Below are 26,806 nucleotides of genomic sequence, written 5' to 3' on the forward strand. Positions count from 1 at the left end.
AAATAAATCAAACAAGGAAGAAACGTTTAATCCCCTGTGAGAAACGTAAATGAGGATTTGGGAAAATAAATAAGAGATTCCATGTCCAGTAGAATAAAATGGAGTAAGCCTATTGTTAAATTCGTGGAAAATCGTGTGACCAGATCGCAAAACGCAAGCAAACTTAAATTTGGCTCACCACAAAAAAAACGTCCTCTCTCGTTCGGCATGAATCCATGTTTCCATGGCTGCGATGTAACATTTAATTGCGAACCTATTATTTATTTTGTAAATAAAGCTTTGTGTTTCACTCGTGTCATAATATTCACGTAAAACAGCTTCACCTACAAAAAAACAAAAGTGTTTTGGCTGACCACCGCCAGTGCTGCTTAGTTGACGTGCAACTTTACATTCTCCTATGTGCTGATTTACTAGCCCGAGCCGTTGGCCCCGTTTGACGTTAGCTAAATATTTTATAATATATGTTTAGTAAGCAGGATTTAATGGCCGCATTCCTACACTTATAAATGCAATTCAATGTGGAAGTAATCCAAGTATTCAGAATACGTTATTCAGATTGGCGCATGTAATAAACTGTTTTCCCTTATTCATCATGTCAGGCTGTCTGTTGCGATGTGTTCATTGCGCAAGTTCATATCGCGATGACAATGAAAATTCGATGTATCGTTCAGCCCTAGCGTAGATGCCATTCTTCTGATGATGTAACGAGTACATCGGGTGTTATGGGAAGTGTTCCCGGCTGACCTAGTTAATGCAGCCTAACAATCATTTAATTGAAAAAGTGTGTATGCCATAGTAAAGAGATGTGTTTTTAGTCTAGATTTAAACTGACAGAGTGTGTCTGCTTCCCGTACAATGTTAGGAAGACTGTTCCAGAGTTTGGGTGCTAAATAGAAAAAGGATCGACCGCCTGCAGTTGATTTCGATATTCTCGGTATTATCAACTGGCCAGAATTTTGAGACCGCAGTAGACGTGATGGAGTATAATGTGTTAAGAGCTCGCTTAAGTACTGGGGAGCTAAACCATTAAGTGCTATGTAAGTAATAAGCAAGTTTTTAAAATGTATGCAATGCTTAATAGGGAGCCAGTGTTGACAGAACTGGGCTAATATGGTCATACTTCCTGGTTCTAGTAAGAACTCGAGCTGCTGTGCTTTGGACCAGCTGGAGTTTGTTTATTAAGCAAGCAGGGCAACCACCCAGTAGAGCATTACAATAATCTAGCCTTGAGGTCATGAACGCATGAACTAACTGTTCAGCATTTTGCATTGAGAGCATGTGCCATAATTTAGATATATTTTTAAGATGGCAAAATGCAGTTTTACAGATGCTAGAAACGTGGCTTTCAAATGAGAGCTTGGAATCAAAGAGCACACCCAGGTTCCTCACTGACGACGAGGACTTGAGCAGCCATCAAGTGTTAGACAGTATTCTAGGTTACTACTTGTGGAGCTTTTTTTGTCCAATAATTAAAAATTCATTTTTTTCTGAATTGAGTTGCAGGAAATTACTGGTCATCCAATGTTTTATATCAGCTATGCATTCCGTTAATCTTGTAGCATCTTGTAGTTAATCTTGTAGCATCACATTTACCTCAGGCAGTCATTCAGTGTCCACAGAATTTTATTCAATAGAAAAATCAACTCTTTCACTAAATATACACTCACCTAAAGGATTATTAGGAACACCATACTAATACTGTGTTTGACCCCTTTTCGCCTTCAGAACTGCCTTAATTCTACGTGGCATTGATTCAACAAGGTGCTGAGAGCATTCTTTAGAAATGTTGGCCCATATTGATAGGATAGCGTCTTGCAGTTGATGGAGATTTGTGGGATGCACATCCAGGGCACGAAGCTCCCGTTCCACCACATCCCAAAGATGCTCTATTGGGTTGAGATCTGGTGACTGTGGGGGCCATTTTAGTACAATTAACTCATTGTCATGTTCAAGAAACCAATTTGAAATGATTCGAGCTTTGTGACATGGTGCATTATCCTGCTGGAAGTAGCCATCAGAGGATGGGTACATGGTGGTGATAAAGGGATGGACATGGTCAGAAACAATGCTCAGGTAGGCCGTGGCATTTAAACGATGCCCAATTGGCACTAAGGGACCTAAAGTGTGCCAAGAAAACATCCCCCACACCATTACACCACCACCACCAGCCTGCACAGTGGTAACAAGGCATGATGGATCCATGTTCTCATTCTGTTTACGCCAAATTCTGACTCTACCATCTGAATGCAGGGTACCCGCGGGGTCTTAAAAGCATTGAAAAAGTCTTAAATTTGATAATCTAAAATCAAGGCCTTAATAGCCTTGAATTTGGTATTCAAAGTCTTGGATTTCGTTACAAAGGTCTTATTTTTTATTTTATTTTTTTTAACTCTTCCTAGGATTAAGTTCATACCGTAACAAAATGAACTGTTACTAGTGTGGGATAATTAAAAATTCATGCAGCGTAATGTTGAGTGCACATCGCGCTCAACGTCATAGCAGTAAGCGCGAAAGCTCGTGCACCCGTTACTATGGTTACTTTTTTTAAATTATTTTTTGTTGTTGCGGGTGAGAATGCCGCAGCCCGCTCGCGCTGTGAGCCTCGCGCTGCTCGTGCTTCACCTCACGGGGTTTAAAGCGGCTCCCGGTGAACCGGACCCGTGCCCGTCGGTGTGCTCGTGTGTGGGACCCGTGGCCGACTCAATAAGATGACGAAAAGTAAGCAGTTGGACCTTCATATTCGCTACTGGGTGGAAGACCACGTCCAGTCACGATACTTCGGCTCGCAGTTCATGGGGCATGCAACGGCGGTGGACTTGCTCAAACATTTCAAAGTAAGTTTTTATTATGAATTTTAAAAATGTTGAGTTTTTTTAATTTATAAATAATATATGATATAGTAAAGTAACATAACACGAGCAAGTGAGCTGTTCTATAATATCACGATTGCAAATGTTACATTGAATGTATAGTTTAATAAACAAGTAGCCTAGCTAATATGTAGTCACTTACAATTTAGACGCAATATCGTTTTGTTCTATTTCAACGACGAAAATAGTTACAAAAGAAAAGCAACACTAAAGTGCTGTGTTTTGTTATTGAATGATTCAGCATTTTGAACAAATCGTTTTAATGAATGACTCAATGATTCATTTATTAAGACGGTCACTTGCTGCCACCAATTGGTTTATTGTTTAAAGGCATCATTGATGTTTAAACAAATGATAAAAAAAAACAATCTCATAAAATTATTTATTACAGTTGCAATTTTGCAGTGTAAATGACTTAATTTGATTGATAACGGCAGCCTTATTAAAACTGAATTTGATCAAATGTAAGAATTTGACAGGAAAGAGAGTGCATATATATAGTAAGGTTTAAAAACTGTCCTTATAAAAGTACATAACGCCCTGGTGTAAAAATGACAATTATGCAGATTTAAGTATGTAAAGTCTGAAGAATATTGCTTCAAAATAAATTTGATTTATTTATGACAGACATTATTTAAAAAGTAGAAACATATTATGTCATAAAAAATGTATTGTAACATTATTATAAAAACTTCCTTATGTGTGATTAAATGGAAGTAGCTTACAAATAAATATTTTTTAACCTTTAATATTAGAATGATGTACCATCTGGGGTTCCTTATGGTTTACTTTACAGTGAGAGATTTTTTTCTTGTTATGTACTGTACTTGATAGGCCCCAACTTAATTAATATGATATCAAAAAATTTTAATTATTGGTTTTATTGTTTATTTTTTTACTTGAAGGAAATGTCTTGAAGCACAATGTTTTCTTGTCAGAAAGCACCAGAATGCTTCATTTACATGTTTAAATCATAAAAATTGTCTCATGGGGGATAATTCCCCAGACCCCCCTACAACAAATTACTTCGTAAACATGTCACCATTTTCACCAGTTGTGAGTTTGCATGTCTGAACCTGTATCTCACCACTCAGACAGAACCCTTTAACCTTGAGGCCCCAACCTCCATCACACTAGCTATTATGTAGGCTATATAATGTCTTTGTTTAAAATGTGCTTTTCATGTCTTTTAGGAGTGTGTATGTGACCTTGACTTGAGGAAGATGGTCTCTGTGTCTATGGATGGACCCAATGTTAATTGGCGTTTTTTTGAGATGTTGCAGCAGGAGCATGCAGAGCATTTTGGGGGTGCTCAGCTGGCAGTGGTGGGGAGTTGTGGCCTGCATACTCTCCATAATGCTGTCAAATGTGGATTCACCGACTGGCATATGGAGAAGTTCCTAAGAGCTCTGCATACAATTTTTCACAATGTGCCAGCAAGAAGGGAGGATTTCTGTAATCTCACAAAGTCCAAAATCTTCGCTTTGCCTTTTTGTGGACATCGCCCTTGTCATCTGGCCAGACATGATGAAGTATGTTGAGGCTGTTAGCACCAAAAAGCTTCCTAACCCTGGGACGTCCTCCTAGTCAAAGTCAAACGCGTTGAGAAGAAGCTACAAGCAGAAGTTGACAGAACTTGAGAGCCTGGGCGAAAAAATTGCAACCAAGGCAGCAGAGCTGCGAAGGCTGTAGTGTTCAACACCAAGATCAAATCTATTTGTTTATTACAAATCAAATGTGTTACGCTGTTGCGTATGTATTAAATATAACTGATAATTTAAATAAAATGTTGTATTTAATTCAAGTAGCCTACTTGTACATAATTATTTTCTAGGGTTCAAAATTTATACAGATTTGACATTTTCCCCTCATACTTCTGTCAGAATGGGTACGAAGTTGGCATTGAATTTCATTTAAAATGGCATTAAAAAGGCCTTAAAAAGCCTTGAATTTCATTTGGAGGATCCTGGGGGTACCCTGTGAATGTCTCAACAGAAATCAAAACTCATCAGACCAGGCAACATTTTTCCAGTCTTCAACTGTCCAATTTTGGTGAGCTTGGTCATGCGTGAAAATCCCAGTAGCAGATTGTGAAATACTCAGACCGACCCGTCTGGCACCAACAATCATGCCACGCTCAAAATTGCTTAAATCACCTTTCTTTCCCATTCTGACATTCAGTTTGGAGTTCAGGAGATTGTCTTGACCAGGACCACACCCATAAATGCATTGAAGCAACTGCCATGTGATTGGTTGATTAGATAATTGCATTAATGAGAAATTGAACAGGTGTTCCTAATAATCCTTTAGGTGAGTGTATGCACTATATTAGCCTATTCATTATATTCTACTTAACCTTTTAGTGATGTCTTGATTATTTCATGAAAATGACAGTGTATAAATGATTATATTTCAACAACAAATTTTAATTTTTTTTAACAACGCATTTTATAATTAGATTTAGAATTATTGCAAAAACTGCCTTATGTGAAGTTTACATGTTTGCGTACTATGCTATTTGAGTGTTGATTATTATACCGAAAATAAATAGCTCTGTTGTTAACCTTTAATATTTATGTGTGAGTAAGGGCTTCCTATATAGTTTACAGCAATATCTTCAATAAACTTTTTGTTATAATTTAATTTATTTAAGGACAGCCACTTTTTTTTCAGTATACTACTTTTTAACAAAAATACATAAAAAGCAATTTGGAAAACTGCTGTACCGAACCCGTACCGTACCGTGACTTCAAAACCGAGGTAGAAAACCGAACCGCCAGTTTTGTGTACCGTTACACCCCTATTGTTTGGATCTGGGCCTGTTAGCTGCACATCGTTCAAAGACACGCCATGACACGCTGAACACTGGAGTCAAACACTACACTAATTTGACCAGGCTTGCGTGGATGATACACACCGAAGGAGGGTAAGTACCAGCACTGGGTTCACAGGAGAAGCAGTCTCGGCATAATTATCAAAGATCTTCTGCATAAACTCATCTCAGGTTTCTTACTCTGTGTGGCAGAGAGAGTGGAAAAGGCTCAGGGCTTGCTCTCGGTTGTTTGGAAGGCGTTGTCTAGGTGCACGAAAGGAGCGTGTACGGAGTGGAGAGCATAGCAGAAATATTTCTTCCAGAGCAATGTAATAGTGAAGCAATAGGTTATGGAGTTCAAATGTTGTTTTAAAGCTACACTATGTAACTTTTCCGTCCACTAGAGGTCGCCTGTTCAAAACAAAGGCGTAGTTTGATGACGCCACGTTTGAGCGCAGAATCTTGGGACATGTGGTCTTCACCTCACAGCCGGTGGGAAACAGTCAGGATAGGACTCGGGCAGAAATCATGTTCATGGATGCGATTATTAACATTACTGTAGTCTGAAGCAGAGCAGGAGCGAGTGTTGTGGAGCTGAGCAAGGCCGCAGGAGCGATTGAAGAGCGGGACTGTTATTATGGCATAGTCGCTGGCGGGACTTTTATTATGACACGGTTGCCGGCGGCACTTCCTCTTCTCCAGTGCTGAGTGTGAGGTAACGCAGCTCTGTTTATCGTATTAGATATATCTGAGTGTGTTGAAAAGGAAGTTATGACGTTCGCGCGGCGGCTGCTATGACACTTGTTCACACTGCAGTGAGAGTAAAGTGTTTCACTGAATAAAACTGGAGACCGAGGGTGACGCAGATATGACGCAATCGACAGGCGACTCCCTCACACGCATAGCTCACACGTCCCGGCTCCTTGGTTAAAATAGCAATTTTCTCACGATTTACAAATAGTTGAAAACATTTGGGATATTCTAAGTACTCAACTGAACAAAATATATAACACTGGCCTAGTGGTTTCTGGATGTTTTACTGCAAAAATCCTACATAGTTCACCTTTAATGAAGTTGCAAAAAAACTAAAATATATCATGGCCACTGGCCACGAATTAAGATTTTGTTCCCATGAATTAAGAATTGGTTCCATTACCACGCTGTCTTAATTTGTTCCCTGGTTGTAAGACCGCTAAATTCGTTCCAAGGACGGTAACGATAGCAGTTTGAAGGTTGCTACGCATTCTGTGTTTTCAGCTGGGCAGAATGGATTTAATTCTAATTTATCTTTAGTCTGACTCCATTTTATCATAATCTCGAGTTTAGGATAGAATGCCAATTGGTTGTTTGGTCATTTATATTTAATAGTAAGTCACACATTTAATCATTCTGTTTTAACCTTTTGTTGCAATTATACTGTTCCGTTCTAGAGAGAGCTAATAATTACAGAGTAATTCAGAAAGGATCAAAAATGTACAAATGTATTAACAGTCAGGTAATGTATAATGCCAATTACATAATCAATTCAAAGATAGGCCATACATAATTTCAAATACTTTCTAGCAAAGAATAAGATATTGATATCTGACTTATATATTCAAGACGTTACGGGCCAACCTTGTTACAGTATTGCGCCCCGAACTCACTGCTACATCGCTTTAAGTAACTCCGACCAGACGGAAACCTCTTTCAAATGGAAACATCTGATAATAAAGGGAATTTAAGTTGAATTGCACTCCCATCTGTCTGTCTTGAAAAGAAACCAAATGGCTCCAACAGCCACACCCACCATCATAAGTAAAATATCTCTAAGCTCTAAAAACTCTTATTAACTTCTTGTATACTTCTGTGGTTATAAGATTTTTGTACCAGTCGCACAGACATATATTAAACTGTATAGTGAGAATTGATATTAAATCCAATAGATTCTGGGTATATTTCGGGTGATGTCTTCAGGAGAGGGAATCAGGAGTTTGGAGGAAGTTTCAGGTAAAAAGAAATGCATGTAAATTAGAGCCATTCTCACTTAGTGTGACCTTGTCTCAGATGAGAGTGATAATTTTATGAGTGGATACTCCTCCACCAGACAATCTGGCACTATTGACAAGTTTTCACTTTACCATTGAATAACAATAACCCTGTTATGTTTTTGTTATATTTCTTTGTTTATTTGTTTTCGTTGTAAAACCATGGTTAATTTTTGTAAGGGAAGATGTATTCACTATTTGTGTTTTCATAGCACTCAGCTGACATGTTTGTTTGAAGGACAGCATTGGGCAGGATGTGGAATAGTGTGTTTTGTCAATAAAATAAAAAAATTTATACTTTAAATTTAAAAAATAATCGGCCAACTAAACTGTTATCAAAATAATCGTTAGTTGCAGCCCTAAACTCGAGTGTAGCTGACTGTGACAGGGGTAAGATGAAGTACCTGGGCTCAATGAGAAAAGGTCCACAGGAAGACGTCCTAGTGGTTCTTCCAGTGTTTTCCGCTGCTGGATTACTGTCCTGGAACGCTTGAGCCTGAAACCTAATACTTTTGTCCAATACTTTGTGTGAGTGGTGCGCACACATGTAGAGCGGAATAATGAGCTGAGCGTCACACTTCTCCGCTTTGTTCATATACTCTGTTAAGGAAGTGGGACTGAAAGACCGCCATCTAAAGGGTGTGAGTTGAAGTCCATAGCCCATCTTCCAGACATTTCTGTGACTGCATGTGTGCAGAGTCTAGGGAAATTCTGTGCTCTTGAGATTGAAGACGTCGAAGAACTCCGATCTGGCAAGTGAATGATTACTTGGATTGTCAAGAATAACATAGATGTTCAGTGATTTGTCTGGCTCTCCCTTAGGGTGAATTTTTGAGCAAGACCGTGAACTATTAGTATCTCCACAGACCTTGGTGCATTTAGAGATAATGGAAGGGTTTGTACTTTCCTTCTCCCCGCCATGCTCTGTGTTGGGTGCTTTTAGAGTCCATGGAAGAGGTTCAGGACGAAGGGCTGTGACATGTTCGTTGCTGCCACACTCTGTGCACTGTATGACAACTTCACAGTATTTGGCCACATGGTCATCCGAAGAACAATATCTGAAGCTGATATTATGCTCCTTCAAAAACATTTTCCGTTCCTCAATGCTCTTAGCTCTGAAGGCTCTGCACCGTTTGAAGGGATGAGTTTTTGAGCGAAAACTTCGTTGTTGCCCATGTAGGCTTCCTTGCATACAAAGTCTGTGAAAAATTTGAATGGAGGAAAGGAAGCTTGTATTGGGAACCTTGAGACATCCACTTCTCTTGGAGGTTAGGAGGAAGTTTGTTGACAATAGGTGCCATGCCCTTTGCTATGTCCAGAAAAGAGAGTCTCTGGAGTCTGAGCTCTTTTGGGGCTTTTTAGAAGTTTTTACATGCTCTTACATTTGTTTTTTTCAGTTGCTTATAAACACATTAATGGTAAAAGTGTAATTACACTGTATTCAGCACAAACTGGGCTACCATAATATGTGAGCAACATGTATGTACATGCTTGTATTTTTGAGAGAAAAATGTTTATGCACGGTTTTTGAAAAAACTAAAAACTTTGTTTTAAAATTAAGGTCTCAAAACACACAATAGATATTAGGGCTGGACCAGAATATTTGAATATTCAAATATTCGTTCGATGGGTTGGTATTCGATTTTCAAATTTGTGATTTGAATATTTGTTGTTGTTTTGTTTTTTTTCGCGAACACCTGGCATCCCGCTCAAAACGGCTCTCATTCGCGCTTGCATATGTTTACACTATAAAATCACTATAAAATACAATACTTTTTTTTCAATTATCTTATAGCCAAGCCATTTTTAATAGCCTCGTTATACTTAATAAATATATTTGCTTCTTCTTCCCTGCACCAGAGCGCATAACTGCATGAGCTTATATGGCACAAGCCATGTCTGAGCTTGCATTTTGGGTTAAACTGCGTTCGTTTGACATTGTGGAAAATAGAATAATATAATCAAAATGTATTATCCTTTTTATACGTTAGGGATGTGACGGTGAAAAAATGTTCCATCACTGTTTCCCTCATTGCTGTGCTTTTGCACTGAGCGGCTGAACGCATGCAGCCCTGCGCTGCGTTGACTTTCGGTTTGCCAATTCAGGGGCGGGTTGCTTGAATTGTGGGTTCATTAGCTATTATTCTTAATGAAAAACATAGCAACAAAACAGTACAATGACAAACTCCCTTAAATAGGCGCTTTTATATCGCTTTGAAACCAAATATTCCGCGATCATCTTGTAATTTAGCTCCTCGCTCTCGTGAAGAATATGATCTGACTGCTGATGTGCTGAGACGCCCGTTAGTTTGGCTCAAGTGGCACGTTCAGTTCAGTTTTGTTTTTAATGTCAAAGAAGTTATATTTCGTTTCGTTTCTTTATTAAGTTAATTTAGAAAAATGTTTAAAGCATTTTTTTGTGATTGTTAAATTAAAGTTTTTTAACGACCAAGCGGACTGAGTGAGTTAACAACACATGTTTGATCCATTTATCCTCTTAAATCAACACTTAACTTGTCTCGCTTATAATTTTTTTTTTTTTTTTGAGGAAACGTGTTCAAAAATACATAAATAAAAAATAGGCAGGTTGTCTTAACTTACACCTCTCCGCAAAATTAATATAAATCCGATCTTCAATTATTGCGCACATTTAACGGAGTTCACGTCAACGAACGCAGATATGAGCTGCATTATAGGCTATTCATCAGCTCATTTAAAGATCAAAGACTGCAATATCAGAACAAGTGACCTAAGCACTGTAAGAGCATTAGTCTCATTCGTTTTAATGAAGATGATTGTGTTTATGAGCATCTAAGACGTTCGGCAGTTTGCGTGTTGGCTTGCTTTACTCATTTGCGGCGATTCTCTAAACACTGTGTGCGAGCCGTCTTGACAGTCGTGTTGTCATGGTCTCATGTTTCCACCAGCGCTGCGCACCTCATTGTTTCTTTTAATTAATGAAGTCTAAAATATAAAATGAAGGAAAAAGCCTGCGTTTGAGGTATGACGTGAAAATTGGCCCGAAGCCTGGCCCCAGGGGCAGAAATAGGGGCTCGTAGTCTGTTCTATAACTCAACAGAATTATTTTTACTAGCTACTATAAAATATCAAAACTGGCCCGTAACAGATCTGTGTGTTTTGTATCACTAGTTCATTGCCCGTTCGCGGAGCATATAGTGCCCGAGTGAGGCGCGCCGCTTCTCCAGATTCCAGCCTTTATTAGAGAGAAGGATATGTTCAGCTCCTTCCCTCCGAAGCTTTGAATATTCGATGTTGATTACTACCAAAGCTTCGAAGCTCAAAAAATGGTATTCGAACCAGCCCAAATATGTGTTCACAAGACTTTTGACTCCATCTTGTATTTCCATAGTTTTTTTCTTTATACTGATGTGAGAATCATTGAGCCTACTCATTCACATAAAACAATACACTGATTTAAAATTTGTAAGACCGTTTCTCTTCACAAAGCCAGTATGCGAGGAGGCGTGATATCTACTAAATAATGATGAGAGAGCACCTGAGATAACAAAGGACATAATAGCCCGCATTAATGAGCTGCATAATGAATGAGCCTCAGGTAGGCCTATGTGACAGAGAGCAACAGAGCAAAGGAAATATATTTTTCTGTAGTTTTTTATTTGGAATGTAGTCAACAAAGGCCTATTATATTTTAAATCATCAAAAGATTTGACAACACTGCAAAATGAAGTGAGTTTTTGCTTAGTTAGTTAGTTAGTTAACTAACTTTATTGTCCCCAAAGGGAAATTCTGCTTGGGCACAGTGCAGAGTTGCTTCATAAAGGTAGACCAGATAACTTAAAACATTATCTGTATTATCTGCCACATCAATTTGATTTATTAAACCATAATTTGTGATTTATTACACCAATTTATTAAAACACAACAATTAATGAGATTAAAACCATGTTTTTACTCCAAACTTACTTTATATCACAAGTCAACATGGTATAAATAACACCGATAAGCCATATATTGTCGCAATTGTGTGTTTATTATCTTCAAACGTGTCTATCTGCATGTTCGAGCGATTTCTGGAAGCTGTTTATGTCAGAGAGAATGTCACATGGCATCTTCTTCATGCGTGCTATATATGGACTACATGTGCACGGAGCGCCCTCCGGCTGCCAGTATGAACTGAAAACACAACAGATTGAAATAACACTTCTCTGTATAGAAATTTGACACGGTGCAGATGAGGAGACATTTGTATAGATTCTCATATGTCTCTTTTGAACTAAAAGCCCTGAGGGATGTTGTTTTGTCGTGAGTCTTCATGAGGAGAATAGAGGAGTTTTTTATGAACTCTATTTTTATAAGTTACCAATGGATCTTGAACAGTTAAAGAATAATGTCATATTTGCATAAACTGTCACTACCGTATATCCCGACACTAGCACATTAAGATAAGCTATGAAAAAATCATGTTCCTCTGCCTCTTTCTGGTTAAATAATGTTTATAATAATAGTTAATATAGCATGCTATATAAACTATTCCAGGTTATTTATGCATAGCATAAATAATAGTTAGTATAGCATGCTATGCCACTTTCATCAAAACCTATTACAAAGCTATAGCAATGTCATGTCATTAAAAATGATAAACAGTAATTCTGGAACAGATCTGCGTCTTCCTTATCCCGTTAAAAAACATATTACAGTATCTAACCATATTCCGTCCGTTCGAAAAAAAAAGTTGCACTAACTGTTCGTTACAAGCAGCATTTGCCGTCAGGCAGGTAGCTAACATAAACATGTTTTTGCTAGCCTACCTGCTGCAAAATTACACCATTTTTGTACAAGACAAGTAGAGCTATTTTATCCAAGACAAGTAGAGCTATTTTATCCAGTGTAATTTATCACTTACCACTGTCTTGTTTTTTCTTATCCTCCTTTTCCTTTCTCTTTTTTCTTTTCTGGCTTCCTGAAGCATAATTCCGCTTCATGATGACTGCCGAGGAGGTTTTGTATTTTGCCAGCAGCAGAGATCGCGTGGTTGGCTGGCTGCTGTCAGCGACTACTGAGAGGTGCCCCCTTGAGGGGGATCCTGATAACAGTGTCATTGCACTTTACTGCATTGACTATCAAAGGGGCGCTCACAAAGTTTGTCGCTGCATTTTATTCTTAACCTGTCGTTGTCTTGGGGCCCCAGGCCAGCTCGGGGCCCCAAGCAATTGCTTGGTTTGCTTGCCTAGTCGCAACGGGCCTGAACATACTACGGTTTGGGACATACTAATTCTATTTTCGAATACTATTTAGGACGGATTGTATGCGAATTGGGACCCAGCATTAAATTCCGGGGTGTTGTAGTTCTTTCTTTCGCTAGTCCAAATATCAGGGTTCATACGGTCATGAAAAATGAATTTTGAAATTTAAAGTAGCAATTTCCAGGCCTGGAAAAGTGTTGGAAAAATAAATAAACCAGAAAATTTTGAAAAAGTCATGGAAATTTGTTTAAAAAATGTATGTAATAGAATATATGTTTAAGTGATAATATCTAGAATTTTTTTTTATGGGGTGGCAAGGGGGTGGCATGAAAACTATGTGGGATGGCAACACTGAAGCAAGCATCCTTGCATGGTTCTTGTGGTTTCAAGTAATAATATACATATTCAGTGTATATATACGGGGGCACATATTTTTTAATAAAGATTGAAGACTGTTGTATGATAGATTTTGCCTGAACCTGATAGCTGGACTGGAAACTTAGTGTGTAGCTACAAGTTCATATCAATATTAATTTACAAAGCATAACAAACAATACAGATTCATTGTATATGGATATAAGCCTCAATGCATCAAGTACTGGATTATTTAGTCACCAACACATAGCAAATACATATAAACTACAAGTTGTACTGCATCTAGATTAAGATGTGGTGCATTCAATCACCAACAAATATTTTCAAAAATGAAATAAAAAAATCAACAACAAAAAAAATCACAGTATTGTCTCACCAGTATCTAACAAAAGCACTAATTGTAACCATAATATATGGTTTACAAGGTAAACATTGGTCCTTAAACATTTGGTCCAACAAAGACATATGGTCCTTAAAATCATAGGTTATAAGTCATAAAAAATAAATAGGTTTTGACTATTGTATGTTAATGTAAAAAATAACGCCTGTTAATTGTCACATATAGGCCTACTCCGTCTGCAGTGCGTGTGTGTTGCGGTGCAGGAGCCGCACGTGCTGTTGTGCTTTCACATATGCTGCATTTGCAGTGCGCAACTGATCCGCGGTTGTATACCACAAACAAAACATTTATTCATTATTTTTTATTTCGAATCCAAACGTTGTTGCTGAACATAGCTTGTCAGCATTACAATACACTCTTTCATAGATTTCACGTTTAAACGCACTACATTTAAACAACGTTTTATTTAGAGATGCTCCGATCAGCATTTTTGGGGCCGATCACCGATTACCGATCACCAAGATCATGATCTGCCGATTGCCGATCACTGCCGATCACAGAATGGCAGGGGAATGGCAATCTTTTATCTATATTCTTGCAGAGTTTGCACCATTTGTAGAAATGAAACTAACTTTAAATTAACTGAGTCAAGATCTTGAAGAACCACCAAGTGTTTATTTTAGAAAATGAGATAACTTAAGGCTACTGTAGGCCATCTTTCCCAAATAAATGTATATAATTATCTCACCTAAATATTTGATCATGCAGTGCATTTGTTTTTAAAAACAATTTTTCAGGTAGGTCTAACATTAGTATTGAGGTAAGAAATACTAAAGACATTTAATAAGAAATCAAATGTAAATTAATATTTTCGCAGCTCCGCTCAAGAGAAACGGCAGTGCACAAGAACTGATCTTCTTCTCCGCGTTAATACAGTGCAAAATGAACATGAATGAGCAAATGAAAGTCTGTTAAAAAATAGTGCAACTTACCGAAATCCATATCGTGTCTTATGTAATCGCTCAATCAGTGTTTCAAACGCGGAAAGACGCCAGTAAAACAACTTATAAACAATGTCCTATAACGTCACATTTACCTCAGAAAAACCATATCCCGTGTCCATAAACTATTTAGTCAGCTAGAAAAATTAACTCTAGAGTGGAGCATTTTGTTAAATATATGCACCATATTACATATTCATTATAATCTTTTTCAATATTTCATGCATGTTTGATATAATCTAAGTTATGACAGCTGCCATTTAAATGTTTATATTTTAATAACTAAAGGAAGTAGAAATATGATTGTTTTGTAAAGTTAATATTATAACTTTATTATTAAAAACATAATTGAGTGTAATTTAAGTTTTTGTACATATCAGTTCATTTTTACCTTCAAGTAGGCTACAACTGACTCTAGACACTAGTTGAGATGTGTAACTTGCTATATATCCAATAATCAATATTGATTCGAGCCTTTCCAAAAAATGTGTGACTATTTGATTTAACTCATTGTTTTTTAATGACAAACAATAGTTTTTCAGTTATCACAACTGTTATAACACTGGTTATTCACTAAACAGATATTAACTGTTAAATAAATTTTAATTCCAAATTGATCTATATCGTGATGCGTATCGTATCATGACTTAAGTATCGTGATGCGTATCGTATCGTGACATTGTTGGTGATACACAGCCCTACTGTCCTAATACTTTTGGCTATATATATATATATATATATATACACTCCACATTGTCATTTTTGTAGTTATCTACAATGGATAATGAAGCAGATGTCTCACACATTCAAAGAGCACCTTTCTTCCATATTGCAGTATAAGGTGGATAGGATACTTAAAGGATTAAATTATCAGGAAATTTTCATTTTGGGGTAAACTAGTCACCCCAATGCCATCCAATGCCATCCAAGATGTTCATATCTTTCTTTCTTCAATTTCCAAAAGAAATTAAGTATTTTGAAGAAAATGTTCCAGGGTCTTTCATCATATAATAGGTTTCAGTTGCAACCAAAATGCTGAAGGTTCAAATCAATGCATTTTCAAAGCGCTTCGATGGGCTCCAGAGGCTCTGCGTGATCCGAGATGAGGAATAGGGTCTTATCAAGCAAAACGATCGGTCATTTAAATTTTTTTTTTTTTTAAATGAATATACTTTTTAGCCTAAACGTTTTCTTCAAAATACTTAATTTCTTTTTTCTTTTCATTTTGGGGTGAACTAATTCTTTAAACTTCTTTTCTTTCTTTCCCCTATTCTTTCTTTGGTGCAGGAATGTACCCCACATCGTGCTAGAGAATATTGCCACCCCTTGGTGTGAATAGATTGCACATGCAATCCAATTTATTTTTTTAATTAATAAATGCATTGAGAAAAGTAAATTAATTGTTACACCCTAAATAATCAATACATACTATACAAATAAACCTTTGTTTCAGGCTTTTATTTCATTTTGAATTGTCTTGTCCCTTAGTCTCACAGATGCAGGACAGCGGCGCAGGATATGATTCATCTTTGAGAACTTCTCTTGGGGCGTCTCCAACTCTGTCTTTCTTACAACAGCTAGGTTTGTTTAAATGTCTCTTTTGATATTGAAATAATTACCATACTATCCCTTTTACATTACATGAAGCTAAAAGTGTTAAACCATTAATTTATATATTTACTTGTTTTTTACAGAGGAAGAGCCTTTGCATTGTTTCTCAACCTCTCATTGTCACTCCTCGAAAAAAAAAGATGAACAAGAGAAGCAGAACTGCAATAAGTCCATAACGAAAATAACAAGTAAAATAAACCACACACCTCCTGAATCAGACACAGCCATGGCCATGTGTAATCTGTCCAATGGTGAAAGTAATATCAGGGTCCCAACATTATCTTCAAGATCACGACAGCCTTTTGTGAACAACACTGGAGGAAAGAAGCAGTCCACTTTAAAGAGTTTCTTTCATAAAACCTCTTCTGAAAGAAAACAAAGCTCACACCTCAAACCAGAAACTGAAAACGGAATATCCACAGAGTTATCTGGCAGCCCTGAAAGACCTAAAAGTTCCCTGCCTGAAAGCCTCACAAAAACAAATCACAAAAACATCAAAAGTATACAGCACTCCAAAGAACTGCAGACCAACTCTAAATGTTCCTATTCCAGGAATTCATCTTCAGCACGCTGTTGTTTCACAGTAAATGAAAATGTCATTCAAAATGATGAATCTGTTACGTTCAAGCCTGTTCGTAAATGTCAACGTCAAACTTGTTCAGCTGACTCGATTGGTGATCTTCCTAGTAGAGATGTTGATGATTGTGAGGTGTTTGAAGACATCTTCTCACCAGCCAACAATGCCCTTAAACGGAGGGTTATTTTGTTTGGTTCAACCTCAGAAGCAGTGCACATGCCCACTTTTGACCTAGAGGACTCAAACAAGAAGAGCAAGAGATTGTGTAGTAAAAAGCGAAAACATGAAAATATAGATACTAAAGACTTGATTGACTCATCAGACCCTGTGGATATGATGGAGGAAATTGTTCCTGAAACGCATGAATCAAGGCCTGAATGTTTGTCTTTGGGGACATTTGAGGTGCCTCGGTCACCCAGGTTTGTAGAAATAAAACACAAGCAAAAAACAAAGAAACCGAGGATGCAAACTAGGCTGAGCTCTGCTGTTTTCTCAGAAGTGAAGGAATGTAAAAGCTCAGTTAAACTCAGTCCTGCTCACGAAAAGGTATCAACGGCTACCTCTCCAATGTCGCCATCTGCGGTTAACATGAAGCTGCAAATAAAGAAGTTTCTCAAACCTGACCCTGAACCCAAACGTGGGATTGAAAAGGAAAAGATGGGTTTAAAAAGTATGTGAATTTTATTTAGTTTTTTTTAGATGTAAATTGGACCTTGCTTATCTCTAAACAGAGCTGGATTTATACATTTAAATGGCAGGGCAGTACATTGTTAGAAAGTATTAAAATGTAAAAGCTATATATACGGTGAAAATTTGCATCCCTGGAGCTGTATTAAATTGTACTCCGTGGCTGTGTAATGAAATTTAGGTCCCTGCTTAACTGTAATAAGATTAATTTTTACTTTTTTTCTACTCTGTACCTTCATTTGTATTAGTTGAGAAACACTCCACAATAAAGCATGCTTTTAAAATGTTGCATGGTTGACCAAACATTTAAGAAATGCTCTTATCGGCTGCTCAGCTGTGTCGCTGCACACCTGCTGTTTGCTGCTCTCTTCTGAACTCAACTTTCTTTGTTTGCATTATTTCAGTTGCAGGGAAAGAGAATAAAAGCACAGCTTATGGGATCATTGAGAGAAGTTATGAAATGTGTAGCAAACCGGAAACTATGAAAAAGGACAAGTACATGAAGGTAAAGTAGCTACAGTTTTTTTTATTTTATTTTTTTTATGTATTGTAGATGGATTTCAGTTGGGCAAAGATTCATGGAAATAAGACATTTATGTTTGCATTTTTACTCCGTTTTGCTGTCGCTGACGAGGTATTATCTTTTCCTGTGCTCAGCTATGGTGAACTTAAAGGAAACTACAGTGATACTTTAGCCCAACACACAAATATAGTGCCAGATTAACTAACAGCCAGTGCAAACCCTCTTTTGGCGTTTAAAAACTACTGTCAGGATTTACTAAAATTAGCAATAAAAAGTGTGGACACAATATTTTTGCATCTGACTTTGCATAAGCAGTATTTTTTGGAGTTTCCCGTTCAGATGCATTATTTATGGGATGAGTTTTAAAATGAATCATGCTAATCAATTTTACTGGTATTTTACATTTTTAAGCCAGTAATTCATTGCATAAATCTTATTGTGTTCGGAACAATCTGTTTATTCACATTAACATGCAAGCTAGTGCCCTAGTCCACAAATAATTGTATATCAACAAACAACAATTATTTTTGTAACTCTTGGTAGGATGCCATTCTTAAAGCTATTCTGGATGCCACAAGATTTTTTTTATATGTAATATTTTGTCGTCTTTAAACTGTTTTATTCCTCTTATGCAAGAAAGATCCATAAAAAAGGTAAAGCTGTATTCTACCGCATATTTCCAGGTGAAGACAGAGCTTTCAGCTTGATGCTTCTGTCTCTGTGGAGCATAGTAATTTGCTTTGATGCAGTTGTTATATGCTAGTCTCCTTGTTGCCTCCTTGGCTTCCTGTGTGTTTTATTTGCTACTGTGACATGCACCTGGCAGAGGTCTCTTTGCTTTTTCTTTTTTTTTTTTTACAAAACTGCTTCCTGCCACAGAGAGAAGCAAAGGGCTTGTTTTCTCAAGATGTCGTCTTTAGGCATCTTTACACAGCAAACGCGGCACAGAAACCGATTCTGAAGCGGCATAACATCACAAAAATGTGCATTTACACAGAGTGTTTAATGCATTGTTAAAAGCGCTATATAAATAAGGTTGACTTGACTTCTCTGAAGCGGCATAAATGCATTTACACAGGAATGAAAATCGTGGGAAACAATGCTTTGAACATTACAACAGTTTTAACAAAGTGTTATAAATTAATTAAAAAATAATGAAATATATAAAAATAAAATTAAAAAAAGAATATTAAATTATTTTCCTCTGCGTGCTATATATAGGCACTTTTGATGTTTGTCATGATTCTGTATAGGCTATTGTAGGCTACGGTATAGCCTAGTTGTTTTATATTTCGTAATAAAATTGTGCCTGATTGAACAAATGCTAAAACAAAATAGGCCTATATATTATTATGGGTAGATCACGGCAGGATTTAAAGTGGACGAATTTGTTTTTTTAAAAGACAAAGTCACGTTGGAGCAGTCGTAACAAATGAACAATGATAGCGTTTCAGGACAGCAGATATATCAGCAAATATCAAATCTAATATCAAGTATTGTTCTCAAAGAGATTATGTTTGGAATATAATATTACAATGCAAAATCACAGGGACGCCGACTGGGTTAAGCATAACCTATCTGAGGGAAATGTAGCAGTGTGTTGATCTGCCAGTCTTCAAACGGGAAACGCCAATTATTACACACGACTAGGCCTGTCGCGATTGGTCGATACAATCGACTGCGTCGACGCTGTTAATTAGTCGACGTAAAAAATTAGTCGACTGGGTTAGGTTGGGTACGGTATGAAATTGTATAAGTACCGGTACTTTAAAAATGACAGCAGTCAAATAAGAGCAGTATTTCTTAATTTGCGTCAATGTGTGACAGCAGGAGTGAGGACAGCAGGAGTGAGGACGTGTGTGTGTGTGTGTGTGTGTGAGCTCTGCTTCCACCGTTCACTAAACAATGGAAGCAGAACAGTCAAATATATACGCGCAGCTCAGGAAAAAGAAAGCAATAGAAAAGTGCGGTGCGTCCGGGACGTGCTCTCTCGCGCTGCCGGACTCTGACCTGAAGCTTGCGCACACGCCTTTCACTCAGACAGATCGCGACGGCAGTTTCGTGGATTATTGGGTTTAAATGGTAAAAAATATATACAAATGCATGTCCTGGGCGAGTATTCTGGTAAAAGCAGTCAGATATGTCTTTAGTGAACGTATACAGTGTTGAATGAGAAATCAGGTGTTACAATGAATTTGGTCCGTGCAGCTCTTAAAGGGCCGGTGTCCTGACATTTCATCCTACCCGTCCGATTGTCCTACCAAGGTTTACTGCGCATGCCCACATCAATATTTTTTATATTTACATTTTTAGGGTAGGGATAGGGGTAGGTGTGGATATTAATGGATATTAATAAAGCAAATCACATTAATATAATATGATTCTGGTAGCACAATCTGATAGGTAGCATTTTACATCCATATTTAATATTTATTTATTTATTTAAAATATTTACATAGTTTTAAGGGTAGGTGTAGTGTAGGAGTAGGTATGGATATTAATAAAGCCTCAAATCAGATGAATATGATGCTGGTAGCACAATCTGATAGGCAGCATTTTTAGCTGTCGAATCGTGCTACCTACTTTTTTAATGGGAGGTAGCAAAATCTGACAAGGTAGGACAAATCGACAGAACACCGGACCTAATATTCTGTGTGAAGCAGGGCAGGAACATGCCGGCCAAGTGAGTTTTTAGGGTTTTTTAACCCTAAAACAATTATTTAAACAATGAATAGTAAGTTCTGTCATATTATTCAATTACTTTTACAGTTTTTTGCCATGGTATTGATTCAGTATCGGTATTGAGGTATTTTAGTCTGGTATCGTATCAGTCATAATTTTGGTATCGTGACAACACTATTCTATATAAAAAGTAGTTGCTGATATTCTCTTTATGTTGGTTTAAAATTTTACCTTTTTACTCTTTTAGTTTTACATTTTGTCAAGGGCTTGTATACATTTATACTTTTTTTTATAGTACACTACTGAAGGCCAACGTTGCAAGTTCAATTAAATGTTTTTAAGTAAAATTATTGTGATCAATTAGTCGATAGATTAATCGATATAAAAATAGTCATTAGTAAATTTTTAGCCTACTATCACCACCACCACAAAAAGGCATTTTTGACAAGCTGAGGCAGGCTTATGCTTTCGCAAACGGGCTACACAATCTAAACAAATAAAAATAAAAACATGCAGGTTGTCTTACCTTACACCTCTCCGCAAAATGAATATAATTCCAATCTTCAATTCCCAATAACCTTTTTTTTCAATTTAAATGTGAGTACAGGACTCTTTTACTTTAATTCCTAGATGGTTTGTCTCCTGCTTCTTGATTCTCGCGCCGCGTGAGCTGCTGACAGGTGGTTGTCATGACAATGGAGTAGTTTAAGGCGGCACAAGTTCGCGTTCATTTACACTGAATCAAAGCCGTTTTAGCATTGCCTTTGATGCTAGGGGTTAAGGTGGATCAGACCGGCATATTTTAAGTCTGCTTTAATGCGGTATTAAGTCTTTACACTGAATTTTCAGCAGGCACAGCGCCGCTTTAGAGCCGCCTTAACTCAGCTGTGTAAAGATGCCTAAAAAGCATATCATGTTTAATTTCATTTCCACATGAACTGTGTCCCTGAACTTTATCACATTGGGGTTTATTCCATTGTGGTATAGAATTTACAGATGTCATGAGTGATGCCTTATGACAATGTTAGAGTATACCTTTTTAAATGATTATATTGAAAGAATCAGATTAGATTATCACAGGTGATCCAGATGCTAAGTATGATGATTTATGCATTTGTATTTTCCTAAAGCATTGTTAGCCAACTATGGTTGCAAGTTCTGTCAATAGATCATGCTCTTGGGCACAATAAGCAAGCCAACATGCAGTGCATTCTATATCCAGGGTTCCTTGCAGTTTGGAAATTATGGACTTTGATTTGAGTAAATTCCAGGTCTGGAGAAGTATGGAAAAATTGTGTTTCCAGGCTATTGCCCCTATTCAATCTTCTAAAAAATAAATGTATCATACTAGCAGAGTGATTTTGATGGCAAAAGTTTAGTGATCATTTAGTAAGAGTGAACACGACTGAATTAATTCAAGGGGCACATTTATTACGCAAAACTGTGTCTTACAAGTAAGTCTATTTTGAACTTTGCACCACTCCACCCAGCAACAGGTAAAAGTAAAAACTCATTTTGTTCAGACTGTACTTTTGCTGTTTGGTGATCGTTTAACAACAAACCACGATTACAGTATCAAACCAATGTGTCAGAGGTGAATATATGTAGGTTATAAAACGTTTAGGTTTATTATGCAAGCACGTTATGGGGAAAAAAACTGAAAAAGTATTAACAGGTGATAGTACTGAATGAATCATTTTTAAAATATGATCTGAAAAATCTACAGAGAGGTTTGGTCTGAAAAAGTATGGATTGTTTTTAATCAAAAATGTGCAGGAACCCTTTATCATTAATTCCTTTTAAATATATGTTTTATTATATACAAAATGCATGTTATTTTTTATTTAGTACTTTCCTGAAAAAGGTATTTTATTTATATATATATATATATATATATATATATATATATATATATATTACACACAAGACTATAGCTGAGAAAAACTGCATTTATTAAAATGACCCAGTTTAAAAGTTTATGTACCCTTGATTCTTAATACTGTGTCGTTACCTGGATGATCCATGGCTGTTTTTTTTTTGCTTTCTGATGGTTGTTCTTGAGCTCTTGTTTGCCCTGAGAAGTTTAACTGCAATGTTCTTCAGAAAAATCCTCCAGGTCCGCCAAATTCTTCAGTTTTCCAGCATTGTTTGTATATTTGAACCCTCTCCAGCAGTAACTGTATAACTTTGAGATCCATCTTTTCACACTAAGGACAATTGAGGGACTCACAACTATTAAAAAAGGTTCAGTCCAGGGCTCTCCAAACTCGGTCCTGGAGGGCCACTGTCCTGCAGAGTTTAGCTCCAACCGCAATTAAACACACCTGAACTAGCTAATCAGTGTCTTACAAGTTAGACACTAATTAGCTAGTTCAGGTGTGTTTAATTGGGGTTGGAGCTAAACTCAGCAAGACATTGGCCCTCCAGGACCGAGTTTGGAGAATCCTGGTTCAGACATTCACTGATGCTCCAGAAGGAAACGCAATGCATCAAGAACTGGGGGTAAAACGTTTGAACAGGATGATGTCAATTTTTCTTATCTTGTTTAAATATAATTTTTTTTCATTTAGTACTGCCCTTCGGAAGCAGCGGAAGATATTACATGTTTCCTGGAAGACAAAATAAGTACAATTTACCTTGATCTTCAAATTCAAAACATTTTCGTCTCTTAATATATCGTGCAACCTCCGGCTCTTAATGCATCGGGTTTCCTTCTGGAGCATCAGTGAATGTCTGAACCTTTTTTAATAGTGTTTGAGCCCCTCACTTGTCCTCAGTGTGAAAAGATGGATCTCAAAATCATACAGTCACTGTGCTGGAAAGGGTTCAAATATGCAAATGGTGCTAGCAAACTGAAGAGTTTCCAGGACCTGAAGGATTTTTCTGAAGAACATTGGGCAGTTTAACTGCTCAGGACAAACAAGGGACTCAAGAACAACCATAAAAACAACAACAAAAAAACAGCTGTGGATCATCCAGATAACGACACTGTATTAAGAATCAATGGTTCATAAACTTTTGAACGGGGTAATTTTAATAAATTCAGCTATTTATTTGTCTTGTGGAATATACAAACATTTTTTATGTAAAATATCTTATTTAGAACACTACTAAATAAAAAATAACATGCATTTTGTATGATCTCTCTTATTTTGTTAAAAAAATTCACATTTTCACAGATTCTGCAAGCGGTTCACATAGCCTGAAAATAACAAATAGGTTATAGAATAGGTTATAGCTTGTTGTCATCTTGTAATTACGGTAATTATGACATGGTGTTGACAGCACAATTCTAAGAGTGAGTCACTTAATAATTTATTCAAACTATTAGTTCAAAACGTGATTCATTCATTAACAAAACTCCACTGTGTTGTTCGGAGATGTGCAATGGCTCTGTATGTACAGTTTGAATGCATGTGCAAGCATTTCATAGGTGTATGTACATGAAGAGATTGAATATGCCCAAGGGTTTCACTGATGTACAGCCATGCCCATGCCAAAAATATTGGCAGTGAAAAATTTTGTTGCAAAGTTTGCTGCTTCAGTTTTTGTAGGTTTTTTCACATGTTCCTATGGTGCACTAGAAAACAACGATTTCATAAGGTTTAAAGTCTTTTATTGGCAAGAACATTTAGTATATGCAAAAGATCAATATTTTCAGTGTTAACCCCCCTTCTTCATAACCTCTGCAATTCGCTCTGGCATACTGGATATCGGTTTCTGAGCCATATCCTGATGGATGGTGAACCATTCTTACCTTATAGTGCTTGGAGTTAATTACAGTTTGTGGACTTCTGCTTCATGCTTCTATGGGATTAAAATCTGGGGAGTTGCCTGGCTGCAATCCAAAATTGCAATAAAAAGATGATCTCTGACTTGCTTCCTTTTCACTCTTGCCTCATGATAGTGCTCCATCATGCTGGAAATTGCATGGATCCTTACCAAATTGCACCTGGATCGTTGGGAGAAGTTGCTCTTGTGGGGTTTGGAAACCATTCTTTAATTCTGGCAGTGTTTTTGGGCAATTGTGAGCGAGCTCCTTTTATAGCAATAAGCCAGCTCTTATCCAATCAGAATGATACTGACTTATACTTGTTCACACTTTTTCCATGTGCTGATAATTAGTGAAATAATGTTAGCTGTGAAAAAAACCCACCACAATTGAAGCAGCAAAATAAAATAATTTTTCTTCAATAAAAAAACAGCACATTATTATAGAACGATGATTAAAGTGACTTGGAGCTACCTGTGCATCAAACGATTTGCCCACCTTCCAGCCAATCAAAATCAAGTATTCAAACAGACCATGGTTTAAATTATTTTAATTCACACCTTCCAGCCAAACAAATTCTGTACTGAGACAGACCATGATATATTAAAGTTTAATTCATGGGTTAAATGTTTTGTGAAAAAAAAACACACTCATTTATCCATATCAGAGGTTAAAGCATCTACAGAACTGTCTTCCTTGAAGAGTCTGACACATTTTACGAGCAATGACGTTAGCTTCTATTAACTGGAATAATCGCTGGCACCTGGCCACATGTTTGTGTCATGGTCTCAGAAAGCATTTTGGTAAACATGTTATGTATGAACCTGTTTTAGCTGCCCTGTTCATTGATGGATGTAAACCCCAACTTCCTGTAGGAATAGAGAGGAAGGCCGTTCATGTGTTTGTACTACAGAGCTGTTGTACTGAGGCCAAGGTACAGGGGACAGATTAAAAGGTGCCACACTGTTCTGTGCTTAAATGGCTCTCAACTGCTTCCCCTCCTATATGGCCTTGGGCTTTCATTTCCTTTTTGTTCACCAAATATGCAGATATCCGGCATGTGTTTATACTGTTTTATGCTACTCTCCAACAAAACAGGAGCTCAATAGTACATGTGTCTGAGATAATAGAAGTTTAGTTGATTGGCATCAACGATTGGCAAAACATTTAGTCCATTAGTAAAAAGAAATGAACTGCAAAAAAAAAAAAGAAAATCTAATCTTTTAATGTTTTTTTTTTTTTTTTTGTCTTTCTAGAAAAATAGATCCTTGGTAATGACAAGCATGCCCACTGAGTGAGTATCTATTCTATTGTGTTCTCCGAGTACTTTGAAACTATAAAAAAAGAATAAAGCTGGGTCATTCCATATCAACTCAACCAGAGGTCCCTGGCTTTTTGATTTTGTTTATATTTTTTTCTGGTAAAAGTCAAACATAAATAGTGATGAAAGCCAAAATATTAAATGTCATGGATGAATATTTATTAAGTAATTAACACTTTTGTAGAGGGGGGTCAAAAGGACAGTTTTCACCTGAGATTGAGTCAAATTACAAAGATGGCACTTGTGTTCTCCATGTAAATTGTTACATTTAACACATTTTCAACAGTCAAAAACCAAATGTGGATCACTGCATACAACTGATACTTTTTTCTTTTAAAGAGGAATGTCTGAAGAAAAAAATTATGTTGAAACTAGAAATGTATCTTGTTTTCCTCTATCAAAACAATTGCACAGAACATTCATGTCTGTGTGCCTGTAACTCAAGAAGTATTTAATATATTGTAATATCCTATTAGATTCTGGTCCTTAATAAACTTTTAAGTTTTAAACATTTTAAAAGCCTTGCTTCAATCCCATTTTCAATAGTTGAAAACCAAATATATTTTGTTTAGCCAGTCACTGCCTATAAGAACAGTAACCCAGGGTTTTGGAATGTATAGTGTCAAATTATGAATAATCAGGATTAATTGTTAAACGGTTAGTTCACCCAAAAACGAAAATTAGTTTTAAAATTAATTTTCATTTTTGTGTGAACAAACCCTTTAACATAAAGCATGGTATATTAACGTAAAGCATAGGGTAAAGCATGAACAGTGTGAAACTAAATAAGATAAACCCAGCTTTCCATTTACCCGGAGGTCAGAATAACTAGGGGTGAACTATTTCAAGTGTTCGAGCCCTTAAATGTTTCAAAGTTGTTTCAAGTTAGTGATTCCACAAATGATGCCCCTTAGCAGTAGATACTACTCAATCTATGACGATGATTCACGTTATAACAATAGAAAATTGTAATTCTTAAACCA

The 26,806-nt window shown here is 36.8% G+C and overlaps 1 protein-coding gene across 1 annotated transcript in view; it reads left to right on the forward strand.

The window, feature by feature from the left end:
• The window catches only part of mcph1 (microcephalin 1), a 151,796-nt gene that overhangs the window by 16,115 nt on the left and 108,875 nt on the right, over positions 1-26,806 (forward strand). Inside the window, exons 8-11 of the mRNA XM_079843157.1 lie at positions 16,139-16,231; positions 16,345-17,475; positions 17,930-18,030; positions 25,759-25,796. Coding sequence (XP_079699283.1) covers positions 16,139-16,231; positions 16,345-17,475; positions 17,930-18,030; positions 25,759-25,796 — 1,363 coding nt within the window. The remainder of the gene's footprint in view (positions 1-16,138; positions 16,232-16,344; positions 17,476-17,929; positions 18,031-25,758; positions 25,797-26,806) is intronic.

This window comes from Gobio gobio (assembly GCF_949357685.1).
Source record: "Gobio gobio genome assembly, chromosome: 18".
NCBI classification, from domain to species: Eukaryota; Metazoa; Chordata; class Actinopteri; order Cypriniformes; family Gobionidae; genus Gobio; species Gobio gobio.